At 41.2% G+C, this 26,105-nt stretch overlaps 1 protein-coding gene across 2 annotated transcripts in view; it reads left to right on the top strand.

Moving 5' to 3' along the window:
- Positions 1-26,105, top strand: part of BMPER (BMP binding endothelial regulator) — a 252,643-nt gene that overhangs the window by 25,029 nt on the left and 201,509 nt on the right. For both annotated transcript variants that reach the window (XM_061414163.1, XM_061414164.1), the window contains exon 3: positions 9,929-10,028. In XM_061414163.1, the coding sequence (XP_061270147.1) occupies positions 9,929-10,028 (100 nt within the window). The remainder of the gene's footprint in view (positions 1-9,928; positions 10,029-26,105) is intronic.

Raw genomic sequence — 26,105 nt, 5'->3', positions numbered from 1 at the left:
CTGCATCTGTGACAGGGTGCCCTGCACTCAGTCACTGGCTGCTTTGTGCTCAGTCCATTCCAGTTACATTAATGTGGTGCTGCCGGCAGATCCCTTGCTTATACGATGTACAGTCTAATAAAAACCAGGCAGTGCTACTTTCTTTGGGCTACTATTTTTATTTGGTGGTTATTTCTTTTGTCTTCTGCCTTCTCTAATGCTTTGGTTCTATTTCAAAATATGATTAAACAGAATGAGAAGCTGTTTGACACTGCCCTGTTTTAAATCAGAGCTGTACTTGAGTGGCTGGGACAGTCTAATGGCCTGTTTCTCTTTGTTCTGAGAGGTCCTTGAAAAGGTGCCCCCCCCACCCCACAAAAAAGCCAGACCTAACTCTTTAAACAGCTTAGGACCCCCAAACAATCCCCCCAACAAACTAAAGCCCATTAAAATAGAATTGAAATGTTAGGTAAGTTAAATATAAAAAGGGCCTCCTTATTAATCCCCCGCTGCTTCTGCTGGCACGTGTCATATTTTCAAGGTACAGTATCAGGAGAATACTGTCATTTTGTGATGTATTAGGGCCATATATCATCAGAACATCGTCCTGGTAGAGGATATGGGCACTAAAAGACACGATTCTGGCCAGACAGAACAACAGGGGGTCTTACTTCTTTTCTCCAGCCCCTTGCACCCCCTATGCCTTTTTCTTTAATCTCCCTCTGTTTTGTGTTGCAGAGAAGTGAATTTCTTCATGGGATATGACTTGTTGCAAAATAATCGGGGGGCCCCAGTGGACTTCATAAAGTCTTTTAAATGGCTGGGCTTCAAGGGCAGCTTTGTTCAGAGTTTGAGCCGTTAGCTGGGCCGGGGAAGGCCGCCTTTGCCAGGGTCCAGGTCTCTGGGGTAAAGGCTTGCTGAGCCTAGACTAGAGGCAGAAAGAATAACACTCCCAGATGGAGTGCAATGAATGGTGAGATGTTTTGCAAGATGCTTTCACATTAAGTCTCCAAAACTATATTCTTGCAAGATGCTTTCACGTAAAGACTCCAAAAGTATGGCTATGGGATGCTGCCAGCCTCCTGGGAGAGGAACACTCTGTCCCTGTGCTCCCAAATCACGAAAGAAACCAGAGGACTTGGAGGATTTTGGTCCAGGCTCTGGTCTGACTTGCAAATGACAGGACACTGAGAGACTGACACTTGTTTTGAGTTTTTAAGTCAGAGACTTAATCTATTTTTTCTAAAAGGCACTATTTTTACTCTTGTGTTCAAAACAGAATCATAAACTAAGGTTTGTAATGGTCTTAAAATGGGGAAGTGCTTAACGATGGCACGCATTTAAATGTGTTGGCTGCAAGGAAGAGATGGCTCATCTTAACCTCTAAACCAGGCAAGCTGGTATAGCGATGAAATCACCGACTCTGATTTCAGCAAGACCTGGGTTTGACTCTCTGCTGCAGCTATGTAGAGCTGGGTGAGCCTTTTAACCTCTCTGAATATACACAACTACATATAAAATGGATAACTAAGGAGAACCTATTGTATAGCAGAGGGAACTCTACTCAATGCTCTGTGGTGAACTAATTGGGAAGGAAATTGAAAATAGTGGATATATGTATACGGATGACTGATTCACTTTGCTGTACAGCCAGAAACTAACACAACATTGTAAAGTAACTGCATTCCAATAAGAACTAATAAAAAATAACCTCTCTGAGCCCCAGCTTTACCCATAAAATATGGGTAAATCAGTGCATTCTTTAGGTTTGTTGTGAGGGTTAAAAAGGACATAATACACAAAGCATGTTCAGCACAATCTAGCAAATAATAGATTTTCTATAAATGTCAGGCGCTATTATTCTTAATAGTTCAGCAACCTGCCTGGAAAACTATTACTGCCACTTCATAGAATTTTGTTAGAGATAGGTCAGCTCTGGCTTTTGATAGTGAAGGCATTTGCAAAAGTGGTGGGTGTTGGGGAGTTCAGAAAAATCTGGAAATGTTACTTTACATTAACAGCAAGGGCCATTGACACCCCTCACCTCTACTGACCTTGGATGTGTCCAGCCTCTTCTCCTGACCTCGCTCAGTTGGGAAAGAGAAATGTTGGGAAACCATTCTCTTGGCTGGGAAGTTTGGTTCATTTTCCCTATTGAACACACTTTCTTCACCTTAAAAATGGTTGTGTTGGTGTGTTTTCAAAGTTCATTGAGCTGAGAAACATGGCCTGCAGCCCTGGAGCCTCATACTTGTACACTAAGGCTTTGGAGTGGACCGATTTGCCTTTTTTTTTTCCCTCCTCTTAGCTCTTTTGGTGCAAGAGTTATGGAGAAGTCAGTTGTACTGTCAGTAACAAAGAACAAGCAAGTCCAAGCTTAATTAAAATAATAAATCATCGATCGAGTTTACTACTGCCATTGGCAACCACTGAGCTATCTCAGTCTGCCTCACCTTCCACTGATTCTTTTCTGAGAGATTAAGAACAGATTTTATCCAGAGGAGTCCGGCTGGAGCAGGTACAAACTTGTGTCGTCTCCTCTCGGAGGCTCATGCTAGCTTGGAGGATTTCCCCAGATTGTATGTTCTGGAGAGGGAATCACTTCACTTTTTCAGTGATCAAAACCAGGTATCAATGATACCTATCCCCCCTGGGTCTTTTCTCTCAGTTTCTGTCTGTAACTCTGCATTCTAGAACTGTAATTTTTGCAGTTAGGTATGTTTATTTGAGTTTTGACCCATCTCTTCTATGGCATCTTTTTAACAGGGCAGGGGACCTCACATGTCCGACCCAGGTGGCCTGACTTTCCAGAAAATTTCCAGACTCGCTCAACTACATACTAATCTAGTCCTAAACTCTCAACAGTCATGTAGGAGCTAACCTAATTTTAATATGATACACTCATAAAGTTTAATGCTGTGCCTTAGCAACTAACCTCCCTGGCTGGCCCCTTAATCCCAGTCTGGGAACCGGGTTTTCTTCCCAAGTTCACTGCTAGCTAGCTCTTCGAGGGGCCTGAGACACTTAACTTCATTGTGTGCTATTCCTCCGTCTGCAAATCTTAGGAAACCTGTGAGGATGAATGAAATAATGTCTGCAGAGCTCTTCAGAAGAAAAGTGCTATGTAAACATGAAGTATTATTCTTCTGTTTATGAGACGTTTTATAACATTGCCTAGGAGAAATTGTGACCGGTGTACAAAAGTACCGTAAAATTCCTTGTTGCTTCTTGTGGGGCTGAAATTGGGTTACAATGGGGCACTTCAAGGAAAAGTTGACCTCTTTGACTACATGTGCGTGAAGACTTGGAATGCCAAGGAGAATACATGCGCTCGTGTTGGATCACCTTCTTCCTTGGGAAACTTGACAGAAGACATCTGTATCCCTCAAAAAATTTTCCTCTGTGAGCAATTTTAAGACTCTCAAATAGTGAAACACTACTGTTTGTGCACTTCAAACAAGTTCTCTAATAAAGAGGATTTGATTAAGGGTCCAAGTGTCTTATTTGTGCTCACCATCCGTGATGGCTTTTGAGTCAAGGTGGAGTTCTCTTCTGTGATTCTCACTTGGGGCCAGAGGTAACACTGCAGTGCTGTGTGATCCTGCTCAGGTCTGGTGTCTTGTTTCCTCCAGATTTCTGGAGCATAGAAAGGAAGCTTGCTACATGGTTTCTTTCTCCCTCCCACAGCACTGGGTCCAGTGGCACATGGACCATATCTTTGGTTTGGCTACTTTAGAACTGCCACTCTTCTCCTTCTCCAAGTCACTGTCCTAGACATATGTGCCCTGACTGGAGCTGATGACAGAGGGAACGCCTTAGTCAGAATCAGTATGAACCTAGCCCCATAGATATCTGTATTTTAATAGGGGCTCCATCCCTCCCTAAATAAGGCTACAGTGATGAAATGACAGAGCATGTGCACACATGCAGGGTAAGGGCAGGGTAGTCTGGCGGGGACAGACTCCAGACTCCACTGAGAGCAGAGGACACTTACTACCTGTGGGATAAGGCAGCCAGTGGAAAGGGAGTCCTGAAGGCACGGCTTTGTGTGTTCCCCTTCTCACCAGAGAGGCTGACTTGGAAACCAGTGTTTTGTCTTTTGGTAGTCTGGAGAGTTTCTAATTTAGGAAAGAGAATGCTACCTATTTATCCCCTCTAATGATACTACCTGGCCCATGTACCTTATTGACATATTTTGTTGTTCATTTGGGGCAGAAAAAAATATTACAACTTCACAGCCTTCCTGATTTTCTGAAAAAGGATCTGGCACTTAGAATTTGTGAGTTCGCCAAATGACAGCTGTTTGCCTCCAAGGCAGGCTTTGCTTTCATAGAAGACAAGAATGGAGGGAAAAATCACACCGTCTTCTAGATGCCACCTTCTAGGTCTGCCACCTTCCTAATATAGCTAATCACAGGGAGGATCAGCAGGCAAGGCACCCAGTATTTTCATTTTCCTTCTTATTTCAAGAAATGTGTGTTGCCATTTCATAGTCTAGAAATACAGCATCTGCCAGTTGACATTTCTCCCGGATTGTTCTATCATATCAGCTGCTGTGTTTTCTTCTCCAGATTTTTATTTCATTATTATTTTTAAATATAAATGAAAGATCAGGTAATACTTTCCATAGTCCATAATAGGATTGGGACTGGAAGAATCTTAGAAAAAAAAATATCTTCAAGACTTTGGCTTGAAATAAAAAGCATCTCAAAAACTTTTTTTTTCTCGTTGAGAAAAGCAAACAGGAAATTCTCACCATGGCGATTTGCTGTCTTCTCTAACCTCCTGTCTCCCCACCCAGCCCAAATCACTGAGAGATGATTTCCCTCCACACCAGACACTGAAAAATGCTCAGGAGGCACTGGCAGGTCTCCTGGCCACATTTCTAAGCCCAGGGTACTCTGTGCTGCCATCTAGTGGCACATCTTAGACACAGCAAGCCAGCTGGGGGAGTCCTGTATGAACTTGGCTGTGGCCAGAGCTGTGGTTTGGCTTGCATCCTTATAGAGCTTTGTTGCCAGCCATGTAATTTTTTTTCCTTTTTACTCCTTATGCCCCTCTTTAATGTTGTTTGTTGGCACTTCATTTCATGTGCCTCCAGAGGCTGTTTTGAGTTTTGATATATTTGGTCTTTCCAAAAGAAGGCATTAATGCAAACAGATGCCTTTGACAACAGGTAAATGACAGGCTTGCTGACCCTAGAAAGTGGAAAACATGGGGAGACAGAGGCTGAGAATGAGAAATGTGATGAGGTTAATTATCCTTAGGCATGGGCTAGGTTGGGTTTTTAAAAATCTGACATTTTCCTCCAGTGCATTTTTACCACCATTTCTGTGGCGTAGATTTGGGAAGAGTCAAATTCAAGCTGAAATCTTGGGGAAGATTTACTTGGAGATATGAGCCTAGCCATCAGCGATGTGATAGGCACAGATAACTATCCATGTCCAAAATAGTGCATCTTTCTTTGTTATCAGAAAGAAGCTGGTGTTTGTGGACCTTCTCATGGTTGGTGATGACAAAGCACCTTGGAGTTATTCAGCTCTTGTCAGTGCGCTCACTTCACGTTTGTGGAACCACCTGCAAGGCACCAGTCTCCCCTGGGGCCTTGGAACTGTGATGTTCTTTAGTTCTTATTAGTATCCCGAATGCCTGGGAAATAGTTGGTGCAGCATTTAAGTGCATGCCTTCAAACAGGTAATGCATCATGTTTGGATCTTCTCAAAGTCATTTTAACGGCTAACCTTTCCAGATAAAACCGAAGATACAAATGCTCACCACACTTTCATTAGCATAAGTGCTAATATAGTGCTTCTCTCCAGTCCCCTGGGAGTTGCAGAGCCTCTCAAGGCGCTCCCAGGGTCTAATTCGAAAATGAATCCAGACTGTCATCTCCTCCCTTTATGAATGAGCAGAATCCCTGAGAGTCCCAGAACTCCACACTCTCCAGCTCACCCATCACCTCTCCCCTAGAGTGAGGTACATGGAGCCTGGGGATGGGTGGGCCCCGCCATCCCAACAGCTCCGTTTCTACACGGTCTTGTTGTCTCAGTACCCTGATGGCTTTGCAAGGCCACTGAAGCATGGGAATAATGAGCCTACCCCAACCAATGTTCCATACGATGTTACAGAAAAACTTGAACGAAATTTTGGGCCAAACCAATATTCCAGATCTGCCTTTTGTGGGGCTTGGGCAAGCTGACTAACTCTGGTTCCTTAGCTATAAAATGGGGATGATGTGGATTTTTTTTGTGAAATAATGCATATGCAACTCTTAGCACAGAGCCTGATGCATAGAAAGTGTTCGGTAAGCATGAATCAGTAACAGAAAACATTTCTTGAATGAAAAAAGGAACTGAATGAGCCGTGATCTTGAGTAAGAGCAGAGCACACTTGGTGCACGTGTGGTGAGGTGGCCAATGGAAAGGGAGTCTTGAAGGTACGTCTTTGTGTGTGTACCCCTTCTTACCAGAGCAGCTGGCTTGAAGACCAGTGTTTTTGTCCTTTGGCAAAATCAGGGAAAGCAAAGTGAGTGGTCTTAATTAACCTGTGCTTGAATTTACTCTGTAGCTGCTGGACTCAATTAAGGAGATGGAGGAATCAGCCTTTCACCAGTGATTCTCTGAAGTTTTTCTTTGTTTCTTGGAGGGCCTGGGAATCTGAGCTTGTGCTCCGCATCCACGCAACCAGACAACAGGGAAATGATCAGATCTGGCAGCTCTGTACCAACATGACCCTTGGTAGAAAATAAAAACCTCCCAAGTGTTATCAGAAGTGGGGAAAAACTCACTAAACCTACAGCTAAGGTTAAGGTTTGTTCTGTGTGTGTGTGTGTACACAAAAAATTCCAGATGTGAATCTACAAACCATCTGGTTGAAATAACTTTTGTGCTGAACTGTAATTACAAGCTATTTATTATGGATCTTGGATCTATGGTTTTTGACTGCCTGCTGGGTTTCTAATTTAGCAGAGTTCTGACATGTAAGAGTATGTGTCTTCCTGTTCATTAGATCCCAAATTTTGACTTCACATGCACTCTGACTACCCTTAGAATTTTTAATTCCTTGTGTCTAAGGAGTTTTCCTTTTAGAGAGGAGATGTACTTGGGGGTGCCTTTTCCTTAAGGCAGAAGCCAGGTGTGCTGAATGCATAAAGCTGATTTAACAGATGCTCTGAGGTAATGCCTTGGGTGGGGACATCTGGTATCAAAACTATGGTTTTGTGTAACTGCTCTTTGCGAAACTGAGTCAATGTTCATCATGCCGAGCAGCGTATATACCTGATCAATGTTCTTGATTACTTTGGTGGTGGTTAAAGGGCACTATAATTTTTTAAAAAATATACTCCTTTAGTTTGAAAGGTGACCATAACTATGTATTACATTTGTAATTTAAGAAGAAAGTATGAACATAAAGCACAGGGTTGAGACTGACAGTGAATCATGATGCCACCTTTATTATGAAACAGAGAGGGCGAGGGAAGGAGCTTTGCCCGGCTCGGAGCCAGGATATCTGGGTGCAGGTTGGAGTCAGCCATTCACTCTGGGACTGTGGACAGCTCCTGAGCCCACCTGGGTCTTGCAGGCAGGAAGAACACTCTTCTCATGGCAGTGGTTCTCAGCCTGGGCTGCACACTGGAATTATCTGGGGAGCCTGGTCCTGAGAGAAATCAGATCTGAGTTTCAGGGGCTGGGAGACAGTGCCAGGCTTTCTGAAGAACTGCACACGGGTTCTGATTAGCAGCCCAGGGTAAGAATCACTGCCTCATAGTGTTTTAAGGAGTTGGTGAGATTCTCTATGAGAACTCTTATCACATAACAGATGCCAAAAATGGGGAAAGAAAAGGAGACTGGATTACTCAGCTCAACCACACCTTCTGATCAGACACCAATAATCAATAAATGAGAAAACTAGAAGTCTGTCTACCAGCCTTGCAGGAATGGGTACAATGGCTGAAGACTGATGCTCACTCTTTCAGTGGCCAGGCAGATCCTGGGATGACCCCGTCACCGTGTTTACCATTGGCCTTGGAAATGATGGTCATTTTCTGTGTGTGGCATCCAGTGGGAATGTTTGAGCAACATTGGTTGGGGTGGGCTCATTATTCCCATGCTTCAGTGGCCTTGCAAAGCCATCAGGGTACTGAGACAACAAGACCGTGTAGAAACAGAGCTGTTGGGATGGCGGGGCCCACCCATCCCCAGGCTCCATGTACCTCACTCTAGGGGAGAGGTGATGGGTGAGTTGGAGAGTGTGGAGTTCTGGGGCTCTCAGGGATTCTGCTCATTCATAAAGGGAGGAGATGACAGTCTGGATTCATTTTCGAATTAGACCCTGGGAGCGCCTTGAGAGGCTCTGCAACTCCCAGGGGACTGGAGAGAAGCACTATATTAGCACTTATGCTAATGAAAGTGTGGTGAGCATTTGTATCTTCGGTTTTATCTGGAAAGGTTAGCCGTTAAAATGACTTTGAGAAGATCCAAACATGATGCCTTACCTGTTTGTAGAACAAAATGCATGTGAACCAAAAATACTATGTCACAACAGCAAGATTGAGACTGTAGCAAGTGTCTACTAAATGATAGGTATATTTAGTAGACGCTTGTTTTATCTTAGCACTGATTTAGAGCTGCAATTTGGTGTATAGGCTGAACTTGGACTCCCAGTCCCCAACATACCATCCCTCCCCACCTACTCTCTCACTCTCTCTCTCTCTCACACACACACACACACACTCAAACTCTTATAGACACTCCTTACATCTCTCCTTGGTGCTAGAATAGAACTGGAGAGATCTTCTTTAGTCTCTTGACTTTGAAGACCACTGGGTACACTTGTGAATCTTCCCAAGGTCTTTGTCAGGGCTGAGTCTCCTGCACATGTCTCCTGCACATGTTCCAAGAGTGTTCATCTCGAGGTAAGAGAGCCGGTCAGTTGCTCCTCTCTAGTCTGTCCCCAAATCAGGCGATGAACGTGGTCATTCCAGCCTTGACTCAGGGTAGGAGGTGGGCCTTGTGTACGTTTGTGAGCTCAATTTTGAAATCCACCTCTACCACTGCAAAGTTATATGATCTTCAAAAAGTAATAGAGCTACTTGGAACAGCAATCTTCCTGTGCATAAATGAGAGAGTGATGATATTTATCTCCCAGGAGTTTAATAAGAATGATTACTCACCTAGCACTTAGTAGACATTTTTCCAGTCCCAGTCTTGTGGAAGTGTTGTGACATAGTATTTTTGGTTTATGTACATCTTGTTCTGCAAACAGGTAATGCATCATGTTTGGATCTTAAAGTCATTTTAACAGCTAACCTTTCTGGATAAAAACAAGATGCAAATACTCACTACACTTTCATTAGCATAAGTGCTAATATAGTACAGCTGTCCCACAGCTATAAAACACTGACGCCTGTGTCTCTGCTTGGCATGGGGAATATTATTTTTTCTCTTACTGAGCCGATTCAATACTCAACTTTGTCATTATTTGAGTTGGAACTTTAGATTGCTGCATTTTAATGCACTCTACTATTAAGGATAGTTGGACGGCCGTGTGCAAATATTTTTGTTCTCACAATGCAGTCCTGGCCCAGGTAGCCCAATGGGCAAAATATGATTTACGCAAATATTATCATTTCTATAGTGTGTACCAGAAAGAAATGGTAGAGCAAAAGAAAGCTTCTGTCTCTCAGAGTTTGGTTATCTATGTTAAATTGGCTGGTCAAGGAGGGACTTTCCATCCTGTTCATCTGCCTCTAATTTCAATCTGTTCCTGGATGGGTATACCCGCTCCAGAAAGAGCAAAATCTCATTGGCTATCACAGAGTTGTCTCGTGAAGATGAAGGCAAGATAGGAAGAGGGAAGCTGGGAAACGCTCAACTGTGTGCTAGGATTCTGGGGATTCTGTTTGAAGCTGATTTCAAATGTGTCTTTTTTTTTTTTTTTTTTTGCCTAGAACAAGGAAGTGACCTGTAAGAGAGAGAAGTGCCCAGTGTTGTCCAGAGACTGTGCCTTGGCCATCAAGCAGAGGGGAGCCTGTTGCGAGCGGTGCAAAGGTGATTTATGTCTTGGCTGCCTTTTTTTGGCTGTTCCTGCAGGCGTTTTTATTTCTCTTCCTCTCACCTTTCTATTCATTCAGCTTTTGGCTGGGATGCAGGGGGGTGTCAGGAGGGAAGTGAGTGAGTGTTGGGGGGCTGGTGGTAAGGAGGAATCTCCTAGTGGGGGATGAAAGCATAGAGAGCATCTGCATCGTTGGCTTATTTTCTGAGGCAAGTTGTTAAAATGTCCTGGAAGAGATGTAAACATGATGCCCCTGCATGTTGATACACACACACACAAGCCTGTTTTGTCAAGAAGTTTCAGCACTCAGTTTTTCCAGGCTCTAGCTTGCCCTGCCCACCTCTGCCAGAGGAGTCTTTAAGACCATTTTGTATCATTTTGGCCCCTATTAAAGTTTTTTCTTCTGAATTAAACTGAAGTCCTTCCCTTTGTCTTTGAAACATCCTTAAATATTCTTATTCCACCCCGCCCCCACCCTCCGCTCCATCTCCTGTGACTCTCCAGCATGCCCATCTCTCTAGAACCTGTTCTTCCAGCCTTGTTTCTGCCTTCACTCAGGTCTTTCCTCCCAACCTGCCCAGATGCTGCCAGTGCTCAAGGTGCTCCAGCCCCTCATCCATCACATCATAGCTAAGTTTCCATGGCATCAGAAGGCTACACAGACATTTCAGTGACGTGCTTTTTCTCCTTCATTGTCTCGTTTGTGTTCGGTAGATTGTCAGCTCCTCAGGACAAGAACCAGGGGACCTCTGAAAGAGATCTTGATCTGGTGATGATGCCTAGTGTATGTAGTGTGGTCCTGCAGACATCAAAATGAGCACAGTGCTTCAGGACGTGGCTCTGGAGTCACACTGCCAAGTCTGATCCAACAGTCCTGGGTTGCAAAGAGATTTCTCACCCCAAAGATGCATCCTGGGTTGTAGAATGTTCCCCAAAAGTTCAAATCCACTAGGAACCCCAGAATGTGACCTTAATTGGAAATAGGATCTTTGGAGATATAATTAGTTAAGGTCAGGCCGGATTAGGGGTGGCTCCAGATATATTATGCCTGGTGTCTTTATATGAAGAGAAAACAGAGACACACAGAGGAGGTGGCCATGTAATGAGAGAAGCAGGTATGAATGCCTGGGCTGTGTTGCTGAGATTCACATTATTCACTTGCTCTGGGGAGAGAAGCTTAGCATCTGTCTTTTTGAAAAGCTCTTGGGGGATTTAATATGCAGCCTGGGTGGGGACGTCTGAAAGAGATCTTGATTGGGTGATTTCTGCCCTCACAGAAGAGAAGGCAATTTTGGAGCAGCAAGAAAGGGTCCCCTTCTGTAGAGCTCTCAAAAGCAGTTCTTTAGAAACCAGGTAAACTAAAGCACCATTTCTAGTGACAACCCCCAAGTCTCTATACTCAATTGAGTTTGAACTTTTCAGCACACACTGTTATATGAAGTCCACATGTCAAGAATTAATGCCCAATTGTTTGTGAGTGACTGTAATTATAAGAGTAAACTATAATGTTTAAGGCTATAAATAAATGCATGAGGCAGAGGTTGGAGTTGTGTTGCCACAAGTCAAGGAATGTCTCTGGCTACCAAGAGTTGGGAAAAGCCCAGAGGGGTTCATCCCCAGAATCTTCAGATGGAGCATGGTCCTGCCAACACCTTCATTGGAACTTCTAGTCTCTGAAACTGTGAGAGAATACATTTCTGTTGTCTTAAGCTCCCAAGCTTGTGATAATTTGTCACAGCAGCCTGAGAAACTAATACCTCAAGGTTTCCACTTGAGCAAGTAGAGACGTGGAGCCTCTCTCTGCCGCATTCCCTCACCTGTTAAACGAAGACAGCAATTGTGTTGGAGAGGTAGCTAATGGTAAGAAACAAAGTGTTAAGCACAGTGCCTGGCGTGTGAGCATTTCTCAGTATAAATATAGTGGGTACTCTATAAATACCTGATGGACTTGACTATAACAATGTGTTTTCTGAAGCCTTTTGGAATAGGAGTAATCAGTCATTTACTTCTCACCTCTTTCCTATGGAGTTGGGAGTCAGATGTTTTACTCACATGACTTTGGAGAGCTATGGATGCAAGACTTGAAATAGTAATTTCTTAGGAATCTCCCAAGCTGATGGTCAGATAAAGTAGTCACAATTAAGAATACATTGCTGAATTAATGTGTGTCTGATTTACTGTTGATTCCAGTACTCTTGCCTGCAAAATCCCATGGTCGGAGGGGCATGGTGGGCTGCAGTCCATGGGGTCGCTAGGAGTTGGACACGACTGAGCGATTTCACTTTCACTTTTCACTTTCATGCATTGGAGAAGGAAATGGCAACCCACTCCAGTGTTCTTGCTTGGAGAATCCCAGGGACAGAGGAGTCTGGTGGGCTGCCGTCTATGGATGGTCGCACAGAGTCGGACACAACTGAAGCGACTTAGCAGCAGCAGCAGCAGCACCTTAAAGAACCTCTTCCATTTCATTCTCTATCTTTTAACTGCTGATTTGCCAGCTTCATCTTGCAAGGCAGCCTCGGCAGTGAGAGATAATTGGATGCTACAGGGTGGAAGCAGAATGTGTGAAGGGACCATGCCCAAGGCTTTCAGTTTGTCTCTTGTTATCATGGGACAGGGGGCACCTTGGGCTGCTCTAGTGTGTAATCTCCTTTCCTTCTTGTCCTGCTGTTTCCTTTATCATCATTCTTTCTTCCCATCATCCTGATCTTCTAAGGGAGAGGGATAATTTTCCTGAGTATTCATTATTCTCTAGATAAGCCTCCTCAAATGGAACTAGACCCAAGCATAGACCATTGAATTCAGTGTCCTGAGTTCTCCTTTTTTAAAAATTAATTTATGTGGCTATGCCAGGTCTTAGTTGTGGCATGAAGAGTCTCTTTTTAGTTGCAGCATGTGGGGTCTATGTCTCTGACCCGGGATTAAACCCAGGGCACAGAGTCTTAGCCACAGGGAAGTCCCCCGAGTTCTCATTCTGACAGTAAAGTCAAGGCCTTCTGGGGAGGTCAAAATCCTCAGCCTGCCTCAGGATGGACCTTCCTGATAGAAACTCCTGAGTACATCTGACCTGTCAGGCTCTAGAGGGGGATCTTAAAGATGCCTCCTTTATTTTCTCAATTTCTACTCCATAATACAATGTTTGTCTCCTGGGTTTTAAGAAACACAGTTATATTTGCTCTTAGCTACAGGTGGATTCTTTACCCACTGAAGGCGGGTTCTTCAATTAGACATAGGAAATGCAAGTTCGATCCTTAGGTCAGGAAAGATCCCTTGGAGGAGGGCATGGCAACCCACTCCAGTATTCTTGTCTGGGGAATCCCATGGACAGAGGAGACTGATGGGCTATAGTCCATGGGGTCACAAAGAGTTGGATACAACTGAAGAGACTAAGCACACACACAGTTGGTATCTTACCATCGAATTGTATTATTTCTGTTTTATTTTCTTTTCCCACTTAACATCAGGGGAGGAGGGAATAAAAAGTATTTTCTATAAAACTGAATCTTCTAAGAAATAACAATTGTTATCAATTTATTGTCTTTCCCAGACCTTTTCCAGTTTATTACATGTACAAACATTTATATATATATATATGTAATCTTGTATGTGTGGTTTTATTTTATATGTTGTTCAGTCAGTTATGTCCAACCATTTGTGACCCCATGGACTGCAGCACGCCAGGCTTCCCTGTCCTTCATTATCTCCTGGAGTCTGCTCAAACTCATGTCCATTGAGTCAGTGATGCTTCAATCTTTCCCAGCATCAAAGCTTTTCCAATGAGTCAGTTCTTTCAGATCAGATGGCCAAGGTATTGGAGATTCAGATTCAGGATCAGTCCTTCCAACGAATATTCAGGATTAATTTCCTTTAGGATTGACTGGTTTGATATCCTTGCTGTCCAAGGGACTCTCAAGAGTCTTCTCCAATACCACAGTTCAAAAGCATCAGTTCTTCGGTGTTCAGCTTTCTTTGCAGTCTGACTCTCACATCCATACATGACTACTGGAAAAACCATAGCTTTGACTATACAGGCCTTTGTTGGCAAAGTAGCGCCTCTGCTTTTTAATACGCTGTCTAGGTATGTCATAGCTTTCCTTCTAAGGAACAAGAGTCTTTTAATTTCATGGTTGCAGTCAACGTCCACAGCGATTTTGGAGCCACAGTGATTTTGAAGAAAATAAACTGTTTCAATTGTTTCCCCATCTATTTGCCATGAAGTGATGGGACCGGATGCCATGATTTTCATTTTTTGAATGTTCAGTTTTAAGCCAGCTTTTTTACTCTCCTCTTTGACCTTCATCAAGAGGCTCTTTAGTTCCTCTTCGCTTTCTGCCACAAGGATGGTGTCATCTGCATATCTGAGGTTATTGATATTTCTCCCGGCAATCTTGACTCCAGTTTGTGCTTCATCCAGCCCTGGATTTCACATTATGTACTATGCATATAAGTTAAATATGCAGGGTGACGATATACAGCCTTGATGTACTCCTTTCCCAACCAGTCCATTGTTTATATACAAATCTAACTGTTGCTTCTTGACCTGCATACAGATTTCTCAGGAGGCAGGTAAGGTGGGTCTTGTATTCTCATCTCTTGAAGAATTTTCTACAGTTTATTGTAATCCACACAAAGGCTTTAGCGTAGCCAATGAAGCAGAGGTAAATGTTTTTCTGGAATTCTCTTGCTTTTTCTATGATCCAACAGATGTTGGCAATTTCATCTCTGGTTCTCCTGCCTTTTCTAAATCCAGCTTGTACATCTGGAAGTTCTTGGTTCACATACTGTTGGAGCCTAGCTTTGGAGGATTTTGAGCATAAATTTTTACATAAATGAAACTAAATAGTACTTATTCATTTGCTATTTGCTTTGTAAAAATATCTCTACAGCTGTTTTTGCTTTAAAATCTTGCCCATATAGCCACATTGCCCCTACACTGCCCATGTAACCAATTATTTACTTGAGAATGCTACATGCACACTCCTGTCCCAAGTTTTTCCTGTTCTAGATTTTTCCCATATTATAATGGGAATTTTTCTCTCCCTTTCTGTAGTTTTGTGAGAAATGGTATCAAGCTCCTTTTAAAGAACCTAGCTGAGGGCCAGACATTACTTTTATGTTTTTCAATGATATGTAGAAAGCACTGACAATTGTCAACAAATCAAGACTTGAATGATGCTATTTTTGCAAATCTTAACCCAGGGTGATGAACTGCAATTATAGGATCAACTGAATTTAGAATATAGGCTAGATGAAAAAGAGGGGCTATTTTCAGTTCAGTTCAGTTCAGTCATTCAGTTGTGTCCGACTCTTTGCGACCCCATGCATTGCAGCACACCAGGCCTCCCTATCCATCACCAACTCCTGGAGTTCACTCAAATTCACGTCCATCGAGTCAGTGATGCCATCCAGCCATCTCATCCTCTGTCGTCCCCTTCTCCTCCTGCCCCCAATCCCTCCCAGCATCAGAGTCTTTTCCAATGAGTCAACTCTTCGCATGAGGTGGCCAAAGTACTGGAGTTTCAGCTTCAGCATCATTCCTTCCAAAGAACATCCTGGACTGATCTCCTTTAGAATGGACTGGTTGGATCTCCTTGCAGTCCAAGGGACTCTCAAGAGTCTTCTCCAACACCACAGTTCAAAAGCGTCTATTTTATATGCCTCTTATTTCTTTTTTTTTTTTAATTATTTATTTTAATTGGAGGCTAATTACTTTACAATATTGTAGTGGTTTTTGCCATATATTGACATGAATCAGCCATGGGTGTACATGTGTTCCCCATCCTGAACCCCCCTCCCACCTCCCTCCCCATCCCATCTGTCAGGGTCATCCCAGTGCACTGGCCCTGAGCACCCTGTCTTATGCATTGATCCTGGACTGGCGATCTATTTTACATATGATAATACACATGTTTCAATGTTATTCTCTCAAATCATCCCACCGTCGCCTTCTCCCACAGAGTCTAAAAGTCTGCTCTTTACATCTGTGTCTCTTTTGCTGTCTCACATATAGGGTCATCGTTATCATCTTTCTAAATTTCATATATATGCATTAATATACTGTATTGGTGTTTTTCTTTCTAAGTTACTTCACTCTGTATAATAGGCTCCAGTTTCATCTACCTCATTAGAACTGATTCAAATGCATTCTTTTTAATAGCTGAGTAATATTCCATTGTGTATATGTACTGTAGCTTTCTTATCCATTCATCTGCTGATGGACATCTCGGTTGCTTCCATGTCCTGGTTATTGTAAACAGTGTTGTGATGAACATTGGGGTACATGTGTCTCTTTCAATTCTGATTTCCTTGGTGTGTATGCCCAGCAGTGGGATTGCTGAGTCATATGGGAGTTCTATTTCCAGTTTTTTAAGGAATCTCCATACTGTTCTCTATAGTGGCTGAACTAGTTTGCATTCCCACCAACAGTGTAAGAGGGTTCCCTTTTCTCCACACCCTCTCCAGAATTTATTGTTTGTAGACTTTCTGATGGCAGCCATTCTGACCGTCATGAGATGGTACCTCATTGTGGTTTTGATTTGCATTTCTCTTATAATGAGTGATGTTGAGCATCTTTTCATGTGTTTGTTAGCCATCTGGATGTCTTCTTTGGAGAAATGTCTGTTTAGTTCTTTGGCCAGTTTTTTTATTGGGTCATTTATTTTTCTGGAATTGAGCTGCAGGAGTTGCTTGTATATTTCTGAGATTAATTTTTTGTCAGTTGCTTCATTTGCTATTATTTTCTCCCATTCTGAAGGCTGTCTTTTCACCTTGCTTATATTTCCTTCATTGTGCAAAAGCTTTTAATTTAATTAGGTCCCATTTATTTATTTTTGCTTTTATTTCCAATATTCTGGGAGGTGGGTCATAGAGGATCCTGCTGTGAATTATGTTGGAGAGGGTTTTGCCTATGTTTTCCTCTAGGATTTTTATAGTTTCTGGTCTTATGTTTAGATCTTTAATCCATTTTGAGTTTATTTTTGTGTATGGTGTTAGAAAGTGTTCTAGTTTCATTCTTTTACAAATGGTTGACCAATTTTCCCAGCACCACTTGCTAAAGAGATTGTCTTTTCTCCATTGTATATTTTTGCTTCCTTTGTCAAAGATAGGGTGTCCATAGGTGCATGGATTTATCTCTGGGCTTTCTATTTTTTTCCATTGATCTATTTTTCTGTCTTTGTGCCAGTACCATACTGTCTTGATGACTGTAGCTTTGTAGTATAGTCTGAAGTCAGGCAGGTTGATTCCTACAGTTCCATTCTTCTTTCTCAAGATTGTTTTGGCTATTTGAGGTTTTTTGTATTCCATACAAATTGTGAAATTATTTGGTCTAGTTCTGTGAAAAATACCGTTGGTAGCTTGATAGGAATTGCACTGAATCTATAGATTGCTTTGGGTGGTATACTCATTTTCACTATATTGATTGTTCTAATCCACGAACATGGTATATTTCTCCATCTATTTGTGTCATCTTTGATTTCTTTCATCAGTGTTTTATAGTTTTCTATATATAGGTCTTTTGTTTCTTTAGGTAGATTTATTCCTAAGTATTTTATTCTTTTCGTTGCAATGGTGAATGGAATTGTTTCCTTAATTTCTCTTTCTGTTTTCTCATTGTTAGTGATACAAGGGATTTCTCTGTGTTAATTTTATATCCTGCAACTTTACTATATTCATTGATTAGCTCTAGTAATTTTCTTGTGAAGTCTTTAGGGTTTTCTATGTATAGGATCATGTTATCTGCAAACAGTGAGAGTTTTACTTCTTTTCTAAACTGGATTTCTTTTATTTCTTTTTCTTCTCTGATTGCTGTGGCTAAAACTTCCAAAACTATGTTGAATAGTAGTGGTGAGAGTGGGCATCCTTGTCTTGTTCCTGACTTTAGGGGAAATGCTTTCAATTTTTCACCATTGAGGATAATGTTTGCTGTGGATTTATCATATATGACATGTCTATTATTTCTAAGAATGATTTTTCATTGAGAAATATCATTATTTTCATCATTCCAGTTGTCAAACATACCTCACATTTGAGGCCTTTGAAGACTCTTTGGAGTTACTACTTTTTGTTTGTTTTGATACTTCTAATAGGGGAAAGCATGGAGAGAAGGCATATTATCAGCACATTTTTTCTTGGACAATCTGTTAAGAAATTTGGGTAAAAATTAATTGGGGAAATTTAAAATTTCCATATTAAATTATGCTTATGTTTATGTCTACATGGGTACTGATGTATATTTGGGAACATTTTTAATTAGTGTTCGTAGTTTATCTATCATTATGTGGAGCCACATTTCATTCTTTTAAATAATTACAGAATAAACAAATAAAATAAAACTCAGCATTCAAAAAACTAAGATCATTGCATCCAGTCCCGTCACTTCATGGCAAATAGATAGGGAAACAATGAAAGCAGTGACAGACTTTATTTTCTTGGGCTCTAGAATCACTGCAGATGGTCACTCCAGCCATGAAATTAAAAGACACTTGCTCCTTGGAAGAAAAGCTATGACTAACCTAGGCAACATATTAAAAAAGCAGAGGCATTACTTTGCTAACAAAGGTCCATCTAATCAAAGCTATGATTTTTCCAATAGTCATGTATGGATGTGAGAGTTGGGCTATAAAGAAGGCTGAGTGCTGAAGAATTGAAGCCTTTGAACTGTGGTATTGGAGAAGACTCTTGAGAGTCCCTTGGACTGCAAGGAGATCAAGCCAGTCAGTCCTAAAGGAAATCAGTCCTAAATATTCATTGGAAGGACTGATGCTGAAGCTCCAATACTTTGGCCACCTGATTCCAAGATTTGACTTATTAGAAAAGACCCTGATGCTGGGAAAGATTGAAGGCAGGAGGAGAAGGGGATGACAGAGGATGAGATGGTTGGATAGCATCATCGTCTCAATGGACATGAGTTTGAGCAAGCTGTGAGTTGGTGAAGGACAGGGAAGCCTGGTGTGCTGTAATCCATGGGGTCACAAAGAGTCAGACATGACTAAGCAACTGAACAACAATGACAACAATATTTATTATGGGCTTCCCTGGTGGCTTGGTAAAGAATCTGCCTGCAATGCAGAAGACCTGGATTCAGTCCCTGGGTCAGGAAGATCCCCTGAAGAAGCAAATGACAACCCATTCTATATTCTTGCCTGGAAAATCCCATGGACAGAGGAGCCTGGCGGTTATAGTCCATGGGGTTGCAAAGAGTTGGACATGACTTAGTGCCTAAACCACCACCCCCACAATTTATTATATTCAAAAAGACCATGCTCATTCCCTATAGGTTTTTACAGGTCATTGCTATTCTTTGGGGCTAGTCTCACTGATGACCTTGTTCCTAAAGGAAAACAAGATCTAAAAAAAAAAAAAAGAAAACAAGATCTTCTGTATGTCGTTCACCTTTTGGTGTGATAAAAAGTAGAACCTCTCTGTATTTACCAGGAACTCTGAGAAAGTTGTGGCATTTGCCTTTCCACATAGTGTTGTTGAAGCCTTGTAGGTCGTGAGATGTTGATTGATTTTGAAAACTTTATCCTGTCTGTTACCTTCATAGTAGTGGTCCCAAAGGCACCCACACTGCTGGACACTGGGTTAGTTGGTTTATGCTCATCACTTAGTCCTCACAACAGCAAGGCCATTTCTATCTTTCTCACTTTATATATGAGGAAACTGAAGGCTCAGAAAACTGAATTCATTTGCCAAGGTGTTAGTGACCAAAGGTCAACCAGAGGGTGTCCATGCCCTCAAGGAGCTTGCTGTACCAGAGGGACAAAGAATTACCATCTGGTGGGCAAAGTTCTCTAGGGAAGTTATGCCAGAGAGCAGAGGACAAGTGGAGTACACTGGGGAAGGCTTTCCAGAAGGGGTGACTCATTTTTGTGATCAAGAAGGGGTTCATCACATACAAATAGGGGTGTTTGGGGGAAGCTCTCAGGTGAAGGTCATAATCCACACAAAGTCATGGAATATTTCTTCGTCATTGCCTTCCACTCATATCACCTAGGGAACTTGTTAAAATACCATTTTCTGGGCTTTTAAGCTTTTGTTTGTTAATTCTTTGGAGGAAAGTAGAGGAGTCAGACAAGTACATGAAGAATCCTATCATGGCTTCTGCTTATTTCCCTCAGAAAATAAGTTGATACTGAAAGGAAGCAGTAGAGTAAATCTGCTGAAGCTAGAAATATGAAAACTCATTATTTCCAAAAGGATTTTTAGGAAGATTTTGTGTGTGTTTATGTGTGTGTATAAGGATTTGTGTTCTTGTTTGCTTTAGTCACATTGCTCATATGTTCCATTCATTCATTCATTCTTTCAAGTATTTACTGATCCCGTGCCAGGTATTTATAGGATGACACTGCTTACCAAATTGGTCTTATACCTTATATGAAGCCAGATTATTCTTTAAAACATAAAAAGCAAGTAAATTATAATGAATTCTTCTCAAGCAAATGTTTCAGTGTACTTTTCAGATTATTTTATGCTAATAATTGTTATGCATTTTTATCCAAATAGCTTAAAAACTGGGCAAAAGATTAATCTAATTTGAAAAAACTCAATATTGTTTGATTAAAAACAAATGAGATCATTGAGACTCAAACAGACAGTTTTGGCAGCTTTTCTGTATTTATTTGGACTGCAAACCACTCTTTAATCCGGGGTTCTTTCATGAACAATAATGTATTTGTTATTTGAATATGTTTGTTATTAGTGTATCATGAGTGAATACGGTGTGTTTCAAACCTTTATAGGTTCAATTCCATTCTCTTTCTTCATATACAGCATAAAATATTAATGGTCCAGAATACTTTGATGAAAGATAGAAGAACATAGTTTTTCATTTGTTGAGTGGGATTTATTTTCCACAATCTTCTTTTGCCTTTGATTTCTCTGATTTCTTTGTGCTTCATCTTGTTTTTCTATGATTGTGATCCCATGGGTTGTGTTTTTTAATAGTTTAATTTTTATATTTGATTTTAAAATATCCTGTGATGTCTCAGAAAATGAAAGGAAAGAGACACGACATAAGTATTTGCACACTGATTTCCAAAATTGTACACCCATCCTAGGTTCTAGGCTTATTTACAGAGAACAAGTGCTGACCAAAGTAACAAAGAGTGTGAATAATGGTAAAAGATTGAATATTATTAATTACAGACTGCCTTTCACATAGTGCAGGTTCACACAGAAGGGGTTACTTTGCCTATTGCTTTGAGAATGACCTGGAAGATGATTATGCCTTTCAGAATATTGCTCTGTGGCTGTTTTGGAGGGAGCCAGCTGATTTCCATATATAGGAATGAACTTAAAAAAAAAAAAAACTTAAAAAATAATTAATCCCTGTGTTGACAGAGTAAATTGTCCTCTTGTTTACATGTTTTAAGATGGAAAGGCTGAGTTAACCACGCTCGTGTCCATCTGGTTGTTTGCTTTTAACCAGACTACTTTGGCAGTCCTAACTGTGTATTGCCTGCTGCCCAAACAAGAGCAGCTCTTTCCCCAGCCTCTATTTTCCTTTCTTTTAGACATGACCAAATTCTCTGGTGGTTGTTATATATGATTGACCTGGATGCTGTTTGCCCCAGGTTTCATATCCAGATAAGGTATGACCTGCCTTGAAGTTAATACTCCATCAGTCATATTAACTGTATGGTGATTCAGACAGTATTTTGAAATAGACAAACTCCAGTCTTTAAGTTTTCATAGATAATATTATAGTCACCTCTGAGGTGGTGGTTATTATTATTCTGACTTAACAGATTGGGAAACAGAGATACTTAAAGAGGTGAAGAGATCTTTTTTTTAAGATGCACAGTTGCTCAGAAGTAGCAGGACTCAGATTCCAAACACTCCGTTCTTCTTCCTGGTAACACATTAGATGGGAAGGAAAGAGGAGTGACCTGGAGAATTAGGAGGGCTCGAGAGGTGAAGGAACCAGAGAGACGCTGGCATCAACTTTGCAGCAGTGTTGTCTTTGTCACACCCTTTCTGCCTCCCTGAACTTTTACACTCTGGGTGGACCAGCAATTTCAAAGGAATTACGTGGGAAGTGAAACTTTGTGGAGGTATTGGAAACAACATGTGGCTTAGGAGGTGATGGCTTTTCTTATGAACCTCCTGTTTTGGGGAACCCCTAACTTACTTTCTTTTCCTCTTTTGTATCCATGACTGTATTGTAGTGTACTGAGACAATTTAGTTGAGCTTTACTCTTTTGTGTGTATGCCTGGTTTCATAAAATATTTTTAATAGATAATCCATTCATAAAATTCAAAATACACAAAAGCATCCTATGGTAAAAGTAAGGCTTTGTCCTAGTCTCAACCCTAGCCACCTTGTACCCTTTCTTGGAGATAACCATTTCCTGGATTTGTGGGAATCCTTCGAGGGTCAGTCTCTGCATACAGAAAGCAGTCTCTGCTAGCTTAACTCTTAGCTTCTTTAATGCTGAGCCTCTGACATATAACTTTAAACATCTTAAGAAATTACATTGCTCTGAAAAACATTCCTATCACTGAGCTACTCGATTCCAGTGCTGCTGTCATTTTTACCATGATTTTTCTGAGCTTAGGAGAATTCTTAATGTATTTCTTGAAATTGTTGTTATGAGATGCTTGCATGTGTATTATAACCTATAACTATTTTAACCTTTAACAGTATAACTAATTTCACCTACTTAGCCCCAAAAATTTGAGTGGAGGTTGTTAATGTGTTTTTAAGGACAAGAAAAAAGAAAACTTGAGGGGTTTGTTTTCCTCCTTCCTTTTCTCTAACTGAAAAAATATGTATAAAATGTTATATTTTATAGATTGGTTTCCCATAATATAAACTGGGCTATTTTTGCATTTAAATAAAAAAAAAGACCCTATTTGTATGAAAGGATCTTGTTAACATTAAAATCATATTTTACAAAAACCTGTTCTTGTTAAAACTAGTAAGAAGACTTAAAACAGAGATCTGCTTTCTCTGTCAAATTTGTTTCTGTCCTTTCATTTACAGCCTCTGAGTTTTAGACTTCATGGGCTTTGGAAGGCAGTTTAAGTGAAAAGCTTGTGATTGCCTTTCAGTTAGAAGACTGAATTTCCAAGTCTTGCTGTTGACTTGGGGTGCATCAGTATTTACTTTTCTGAAGTGGGTAAATTGAAAATGTTTCTCATTGTTACGGAGAAGTGGTCCTGGTTTCCTATCATGTCATATGCAAAGCATTGCAATCAAATGTGGACCTGGCACCCATATAAAAAAACATGGGAATCCTCTTCAATGGCTACCAGCCTAACAGATCTTCCTTCAGCTACCAATGTCCAGTTGATGTATTTTCTACTGATGCATAGTAAGCTATGACAAACTTGCTCCTGCTGCTGCTGCTAAGTCGCTTCAGTCGTGTCCGACTCTGTGCGACCCCAGACGGCAGCCCACCAGGCTCCCCCGACCCTGGGATTCTCCAGACAAGAACACTGGAGTGGGTTGCCATTTCCTTCTCCAATGCATGAAAGTGAAAAGTGAAAGTGAAGTCGCTCAGTCGTGTCTGACTCTTCACAACCCCATGGACTGCAGCCTACCAGGCTCCTCCGTCCATGGGATTTTCCAGGCAAGAGTACTGGAGTGGGGTGCCATTGCCTTCTCCGATGACAAACTTAGTGGCCTGAAATAGCAGTCCTTTATTATCTCATCATTCCATGTGTTAGAATTCTGGACATAGCTTAGGTGGGTCTCATAGAGCTGCAGTCAAGATCAGCTAGGGCACAGTTTTATCTGAAGCTCAAGGTCATCTTCTAAGCTCATGTTGTTAGAATTCAATTCCATGTGGTTGTAGAATGGTTACTCTTTCAAGGTTAACAGAAGAGTGTCTCTCTGACCTATAGACTCTTTTAAGGGCTCACTCAATAGGTCAGGTGCACTCAGGAAAAATTCCCTCTGTAATGACTCAAAGTGAAATTGATGAGGGATCTTAATTACACCTGTAAAATTGCTTCGTCTTTGCATAACCTAATTATGGGAATGACATCCATCACATCCACAAGTCTTGTCCACTCTTGGGATTATAAAAGGTGGATGTATAAGGGAGTGGAAGTCTTGAGAGTCACCTTAGACTCTACCGACCATACTCAGAGCCATGGTATGAGCCATGAAAAAGCTCTTGTATGCGTGGCAGGTAGAAACATCTGTCATAAATGGTGCTTAGAGCTAGAATATACCTTGTGGGTCCTGCACACAGCAAGTACTGGAAAGTGCTCACCCTTGGCTATTCCCTTTCATCCCTGTAAGGTCTGGCTCCTACTTATCTTTCTAGCCTCCTCTTGTTCTGGACTCCTGTGGCTGGACATTGTTTCTCTCATGGTTCTGTGCATGCTTCTTGTCATGGGGCTTTGTACACACTGTTCACGCTGCATGGCTGCTTTTCCACCCAATGTCATCTAGTTGACTTTTACCCTTTCTTCAGCTCTCACTTTAGACATCACTTCCTGGCCTCAGTGGCTACTTGTTGTGGAATTAACACTAGGCACAACTGTTATTTAGTGTTTTGTTTTTCTGTAACTCCCACTGAAGTAGAGGTTCTGTGAGGGGCCATAGTATTCTCAGTTGTGATCACTGTGCGTGGCACATGGTAGTTGAATATATGTTGGAAAAAGGCAAGGAGGAGAAAGGAAAATTGGAACCAAATTCCAGTCTTCCTCATTTAGTGCATGACTCATGAAATCAACTGTGTATTTAGTATATTACTGTTGAGCCATATACATCTTAAGTTCATTTTGGAATTCAGCAGGACTTTAAAAGAGTTGAGTGAGAATTTTAGGGAGAGAGTAAAATGGATAATAGAAATGAAAAAATGGCAGCATGTCTCTAAACCATTCCCAAACTCCTGATGCCTTACTGTTTCTTTGCTGAATTCCATAGAGATTTTAAAAAGTCCTTAAAATCACCATAACCTAAGTGTATTTTCATGTGGTGGTAGCTGTAGTATGTTTCATACTTATAGACTTAGTGATAACCTTAATATAATTTTTAGTAGATCTTTCACCAATTATGACTTCAGATTTCCTAGTTGCTGTCATTTTGACAGGATTACATACTTCCTTTTGTGACATCATATAAAACACACTTTAAAATTGGTTTTGAGTTTTCTACAGTGGCTCTGAAAACTATTCTGTGACTGCTTCTAACTTGTTCATGGAGAGTAACGTGCTCTGCCCTTTAAAATGATTTTTCCCTGCTCTGCTCTGATATTTCACTTACAGGAATGAAATCATGATGATGCCTATCATCTTGACATGTCTTAGAATCAAAACATTCTTATCTCCTCTGAGGCTTCTAATAGAATTGTTTCATGGAGGTAAAAATAAAGGTAGGTATTCCAAGTGGAAAGTTGGAATGCATCATTAAAAACTGCAGAAAAGCAGTGATTTGAAATAGAAGTTACCAACGTCTGTTTAGGGTCTCTTTTATTTGCTGCCTGAGTTTGGCCTCTGCAAAATTGAAAGTATGTCTGTATGTGTGATACATCACTCTATGAAGATACAGGAATCTCTATGCATCTATTTATTAGTTTTAAATGACCATCATGTGACAATTAGAAGCAGTCTTATTGGGCTTTGATCAGAGAAGTCTCTTTCAGTCTCTTTAGAAGTTGGCACAACTGGTTTTCAGGATCAAATGTTTTAGGTTCTCTTTTTGACAGGTATCTCACCTTGAGAACTAATGTGTGTTTGCCTTAGAAATCTATCTGCCAGAGAAGCTCACATTTTACTAGGGCTGATGTAATAATAAAGGTGAACAAAGTACCTTGGTATGTTCGTGAACTTGAGTGTCTCCTTCACTGAGACGAGCTTATTTACCCCAGAGTCATCTAATTATGCTTCCAGTTGCTTGGTGGTTAAAGGGCTATGTATGTGTTTATCTGCAAACATGCTTGGGCATCAACTAGCTGATGTTTAGCACATGAGGCAGCCCCCTGATTCCCTGAGAATGTCTGGGCATTCTCTCTGCCATACGTGGAGCCTGCAGAGGGATCAGATTTAAAAATACAGTTGGAACTTTTGATATTTAGGGTTTGGGTGACTGCAGTGTGGCTACCTGGATGAGGCTG

The sequence above is a fragment of the Bos javanicus genome, chromosome 4 (genome assembly GCF_032452875.1).
Source record: "Bos javanicus breed banteng chromosome 4, ARS-OSU_banteng_1.0, whole genome shotgun sequence".
Lineage (NCBI taxonomy): Eukaryota > Metazoa > Chordata > Mammalia > Artiodactyla > Bovidae > Bos > Bos javanicus.
The sequence above is the reverse complement of the archived record's forward strand: the minus strand, read 5'-3'. Positions and strand labels throughout refer to the sequence as shown.